The 5,826-nt window shown below is 39.8% G+C and overlaps 1 protein-coding gene across 1 annotated transcript; it reads left to right on the top strand.

The window, feature by feature from the left end:
- The first annotated feature begins 2,956 nt into the window (after nt 1-2,956).
- LOC128667148 (E3 ubiquitin/ISG15 ligase TRIM25-like) lies at nt 2,957-5,223 on the top strand. Its single transcript, XM_053722073.1, has 2 exons — nt 2,957-4,535; nt 5,124-5,223. The coding sequence occupies exons 1-2, from the start codon at nt 2,972-2,974 to the stop codon at nt 5,150-5,152; spliced, it is 1,593 nt and encodes a 530-aa protein (XP_053578048.1). The 5' UTR covers nt 2,957-2,971; the 3' UTR covers nt 5,153-5,223.
- The last annotated feature ends 603 nt before the right edge of the window (nt 5,224-5,826 follow it).

Below are 5,826 nucleotides of genomic sequence, written 5' to 3'. Positions count from 1 at the left end.
AAGCCATAATTTCTCTTTACTGATTGAGAGAGAGAGAGAATCCAATGTTAACCAACCTTCCAATGTACTTGTATGATGCAAATGTGTTCATTGTTTCTATATGGTTTGTTGAGTAAAAAGCAATACACGTGTGTGAGGCAATGACAAAAGGCATGTATGTGCAGCCATCAATCATTATCTGCAGAGCCTATCTAGATATGCTGTTCATCCAAGCATATGACTTGAATACATGAAATGCTATAATAGACGTAAATGAGAGAAGTGTTTAAAATGGCCTACTGTTTGTGAATAATGAAATCTTAAAAAGTATTTTTTCTGTCCGTTTAAATATGAGTTGATTCTTGAAACCGATTTCGTATTGTTGATGATCAAATTGATGTTGATTTATAGTTGATGTAATGTAATTTCGTAAAAGAATTTGATGTTGTAGTGATGTTCACAGAAGTATTTGTCATAGCAGGACCAATGCAAGAATGAATGAATTGGCTCCACAATTGTAATGCTGCTATTACGAGTTTTAAAGTAGAAAAATCTGTCTTGGGTTAGGGAAATCTGCCGGTCGCATGCACGAGCATGTATTCCCCATAGAAGTCAATGGAGGGGAGAAATTGCAAGAAAAAAAACTTCCAACACTTGTGTTGAGCGTAAAGTGAGTGACGTCATGTCCTTCTAAGAAAAAGTAGCTAAATCGTGTTAATTTCCTCTTTAAAATATGTTTTTGTGTGCGTAATGTGCTGTATATTGTTTGTATGTATCTAATTGTGTATGTATGTGATAATATTTGTCTGTAGATGTAGCTAAATGAGTGTATGTTCACGTATGTCTATGTAAGTCAATGTGAAATAATTTTTGTGCCTTTTTTTCTAACACCAGAGATCTTGTATCTTTTATCCGTTATATATTTTTTTCTAAATACATTCGGAAAAAAATAAAAATTGTTGAGTGTTTGTATGAGAGTGTAAGTGTACTTTGTCTAATATTTTTGAATTGATTTGTGAATGTTTTTGTTAACGATCTATCAATAACTACTGGTCTGGGAGAACGTTGTGTATTTGAGCGTAGATGGTGATTTTAGTGGCGCTACATAAACTTGTAATAGCAGCGTTAGGGAAAATGATGCGTTATGGCCCGTAACTATGCTATTTGAGTCATAACGCAAAACTCGTAATCTAGCTGTTAGTTATTTGCGTTGTGGGAGTTTGGCAGATTAGGGGTTAATAGGTTAATTAGGGTACTTGCGTTGTAGGGGTTTGGCGGATTAGGGGTTAATAGTTTTATTAGGATTATTGTGTAGTTTGTGTTTGGCAGATTAGGGGTTAATAGATTTATTAGGTTTGTTGTGATGTATGTTAATTAGGGGTTAATAGTTTTATTGGGTACTTTGCAATGTGGGTTAATGGTGGATTAGGGATAAATACATTATTAGGTAGTTTGCGATCTTGGGGTTGGCGGATTTAGGGATTAATACTTTTACTAGGTTGATAGCGATGTGGGTGAATGGGGTTATTAGTTTAATTAGGCATATTGAGTTGTAGGGGGTTGTCGATTTAGGGGTTAATACATTTATTATTAGCTGCGATGTGGGGGGATTGCGGATATAGGGCTTTTAGGTGTCGGGTATATTTTTGGGAGGTGTGTTAGACTTTTACGGGAGATTTGATTTTTTTTTTTTAGGCGCCGGCAGTTTCTAAAGTGCCGTAAGTCATTGGCGACTCCAGAAATGCGTATTTACGCTCATTTCTGGACATCGCTAGTTTATCTGACTTACGGCACTTTATGAACTGCCGGCGTCGTATATGTGATTCCCCGATGTGCGAGGTGAAGTTATGGGCGGTGCGGGTTTCAGCAGTTGCGCTGAAGCCTGCGCCGTATATGTAATCTCACCCCATATGTATAACATTGTTACAAACACTGCTACCATATAGTGCACAAGTCACATGCACTCTTTTGAGCCTACTTCAGTAAGTTCTTATAGAAAGGAACTAAGGTTGAAAATAAGGAACAAGAGATTGAGGTAATTTTTATATTAAAGGGACAGTAAACATTCAGAATAATGTTATATAATTCTGCACACGGTGCAGAAATAGATAACATTATTTTAGCGGTAACTTCAAAAATAAAAAGTATTTCCAGATTTTTAAGTGTAAAGTTGGACTCTGCTCTAGGATCTACTGAGCCGGTCTTGGATATCCAAAGCGCTTGCGGGCTTGCTGGCTAGTCACAGCACGCCCAGTCGCGCTATTGGACTAAATGTAGCTCGCTCCCGCTCTGGTCTAGTAGCAGGAGCGAGCTACATTTAGTCCAATAGCACGACCGGGCGTGCTGTGACTAGCCAGCGAGCCCGCGAAGCACTTTGGATATCCAAGACCCGCTAATTAGATCCTGGAGCGGAGTCCAACTTTACACTTAAAAATCTAGAAATCCATTTTTTTTTTTTTTTTTAAGTTACCGCTAAAATAATGTTATATAATTCTATAATTATATACCATTATCCTGAATGTTTACTGTCCCTTTAAATTAGAAGCATTTTATATAAAGTAGCTGCCCCTATCAAATCATAAAAGTATAAAAGTTTTAACTTGCATTTCCCTTTAACTAACACAAATAATTTTTATTTTTTTTAATTAAAAATTCCAAAAAAAGAAACTGCAGATGATTTAAATACATATCATTTATCTATCTTATGTATATGTAGGTGATGTTATATTGTGTGATATAATATTTTATTCACAGAAAAATAGCACAACAGAAAAACTAGATTAATTTCTGTGCTAATTTTTCATGTGATGTCATCAGATACACAAATTACTGAGCACTACAGAACATTTATCAGTTTACAAACCTGCCCTGGTCACTACAGTCTGGGACATAAAGAGTTAACAGGCAGAGCACATACAGTTACGTAAACACCACACCCTTGTGCTGAATAGGAAGATAATGTAAGTTTCGTTTCCTGCTGCTGAATACAAGAATGGCGACTGCTGACCTGAGAGAGGAGCTAACCTGCCCCATCTGCCTGAGCATTTATACAGATCCTGTAACTCTCAGCTGTGGCCATAACTACTGCCTGGGCTGTATTGAGAGTGTGCTGGGTACTCAGGAGGGGTCTGGGGTTTATTCCTGTCCTCAGTGCAGAAAGGGATTCAGTATCAGACCTGAGCTGCAGAGGAACATAGCGCTGTGTAATGTAGTGAAGCATTTACAGATTACTCAGCCAGAGCAAAAAGACACTGGGGTCCTCTGCACTTACTGTGTTCACTCTCCTGTACCTGCTGCTAAATCATGTCTGCATTGTGAGGCTTCTCTGTGTGATACCCACCTGAGGGTACACAGCAAGTCTGAGGAACACGTCTTAGCTGAACCCACAACTTCCTGGGGTAACAGAAAATGCTCCATACACAAGAAGCTCCTGGAATATTACTGCACTGAGGATGCTGCCTGTATCTGTGCGTCCTGCTCCCTGGCCGGAGAGCACAGGGGACACCAGGTGGAGCTGCTGAATGAGGCTTCTGAGAAGAAGAAAAAGAAACTGAGAAATGTTCTGCAGAAACTGACCACAGAGAGAGAGAAGACCGAGAAAAGAGTCCAGAGTCTGCAGGAGCACAGGAGAGGGGTGCAAGAGAAAGCAGCTGGTGTAACAGAGCGACTCACTGCCCTGATTAGGGACATCCGGAAACAGCTGGAAGACCTAGAGAAGCGAGTCCTGAGTGACATCACCCGGCAGCAGGAACAGGTTTTACACCCAATCTCTGATCTGATCCAGCAGCTGGAAAAAGAGAAGGACGAGCTGACCAGGAAGATGCGTCACATTGAGGAGCTGTGCAACATGACTGACCCATTAACTGTCCTACAAGAACAGGAATCACACAGAGATGACTTTTGTGGTGCTGAGAAGGGAGATAATGAGGTCACACAGAGAGGTGATAAACAGGTCCTTGCTGGGGGGGATTTAGATGAAGGTCTGATCTCAGTGACCTTATACAGAGGTTTAGCTGATATTGTGACTGATGTAAAGAGAGAGATCTATGTGCAGGTGACATCCGACATATTACTGGATATAAACACAGCTAATAATAATGTTATTGTATCAGGTGACCTGAAAACTGTATCCTGGTCACTTATAAGCCAGCAGCGACCTGAAACACCAGAGAGATTTACAGATGCTCCTCAGGTGTTAAGCACCAGGAGCTTTTCCTCAGGACGACATTACTGGGAAGTGCAGATCAGTAAATCAGGGCTCTGGTGTGCAGGGGTTTGTTATACCAGTATGGGGAGGGGAGGAGGTCAGTCTGTGATAGGAGAGAATAGCAAGTCCTGGGGTTTGTGGGGTTATAATAAAGGTCTTTACATGATACGTAACACAATAGACACCTCAATACACCCCCCTCTATCATGTGACATAGTAGGAATACTGCTGGACTATGAGGCTGGGCGTCTGACCTTTTATGAGCTGTGTGACCCGATCAGACACTTACACACCGTCACTGTCACCTTCACTGATCCTCTTAATGCTGTATTTGGTGTATGGGATGATGGTGACTGTGTGAGAATCATGTGCTAGATATACTGTCACATAATAATAATGCTGCATTCTGTGTATATAAAGATGGTGCCTGTGTGAGAATCCTGCACTAGATACACTGTCACATAATAATAATGCTGCATTCTGTTTATATAAAGATGGTGCCTGGGTGAGAATCCTGCACTAGATACACTGTCACATAATAATAATGCTACATTCTGTGTATATAAAGATGGTGCCTGTGTGAGAATCCTGCACTAGATACACTGTCACATAATAATAATGCTGCATTCTGTGTATATAAAGATGGTGCCTGGGTGAGAATCCTGCACTAGATACACTGTCACATAATAATAATGCTGCATTCTGTGTATATAAAGATGGTGCCTGTGTGAGAATCCTACACTAGATACACTGTCACATAATAATAATGCTGCATTCTGTGTATATAAAGATGGTGCCTGTGTGAGAATCCTGCACTAGATACACTGATAATAATAATAATGCTGCATTCTGTGTATATAAAGACGGTGCCTGTGTGAGAATCCTGCACTAGATACACTGTCACATAATAATAATGCTGCATTCTGTGTATATAAAGATGGTGCCTGGGTGAGAATCCTGCGCTAGATACACTGTCACATAATAATAATGCTGCATTCTGTGTATATAAAGATGGTGCCTGTGTGAGAATCCTGCACTAGATACACTGTCACATAATAATAATGCTGCATTCTGTGTATATAAAGATGGTGCCTGTGTGAGAATCCTGCGCTAGATACACTGTCACATAATAATAATGCTGCATTCTGTGTATATAAAGATGGTGCCTGTGTGAGAATCCTGCACTAGATACACTGTCACATAATAATAATGCTGCATTCTGTATATATAAAGATGGTGCCTGTGTGAGAATCCTGCACTAGATACACAGTCACATAATAATAATGCTGCATTCTGTGTATATAAAGATGGTACCTGGGTGAGAATCCTGCGCTAGATACACTGTCACATAATAATAATGCTGCATTCTGTGTATATAAAGATGGTGCCTGTGTGAGAATCCTGCACTAGATACACTGTCACATAATAATAATGCTGCATTCTGTGTATATAAAGATGGTGCCTGTGTGAGAATCCTGCGCTAGATACACTGTCACATAATAATAATGCTGCATTCTGTGTATATAAAGATGGTGCCTGTGTGAGAATCCTGCACTAGATACACTGTCACATAATAATAATGCTGCATTCTGTATATATAAAGATGGTGCCTGTGTGAGAATCCTGCACTAGATACACTG

The sequence above is a fragment of the Bombina bombina genome, chromosome 7 (genome assembly GCF_027579735.1).
Source record: "Bombina bombina isolate aBomBom1 chromosome 7, aBomBom1.pri, whole genome shotgun sequence".
NCBI lineage: Eukaryota > Metazoa > Chordata > Amphibia > Anura > Bombinatoridae > Bombina > Bombina bombina.
The sequence above is the reverse complement of the archived record's forward strand: the minus strand, read 5'-3'. Positions and strand labels throughout refer to the sequence as shown.

Bases quoted from the DNA above. Each gene is read 5' to 3' on its own strand.
- LOC128667148 (XM_053722073.1), top strand. From the start codon at position 2,972: ATGGCGACTGCTGACCTGAGAGAGGAGCTAACCTGCCCCATCTGCCTG. The intron at 4,536-5,123 runs GTGACTGTGTGA...GTGTATATAAAG, and splicing joins ATTTGGTGTATGGGATGATG to ATGGTGCCTGGGTGAGAATC.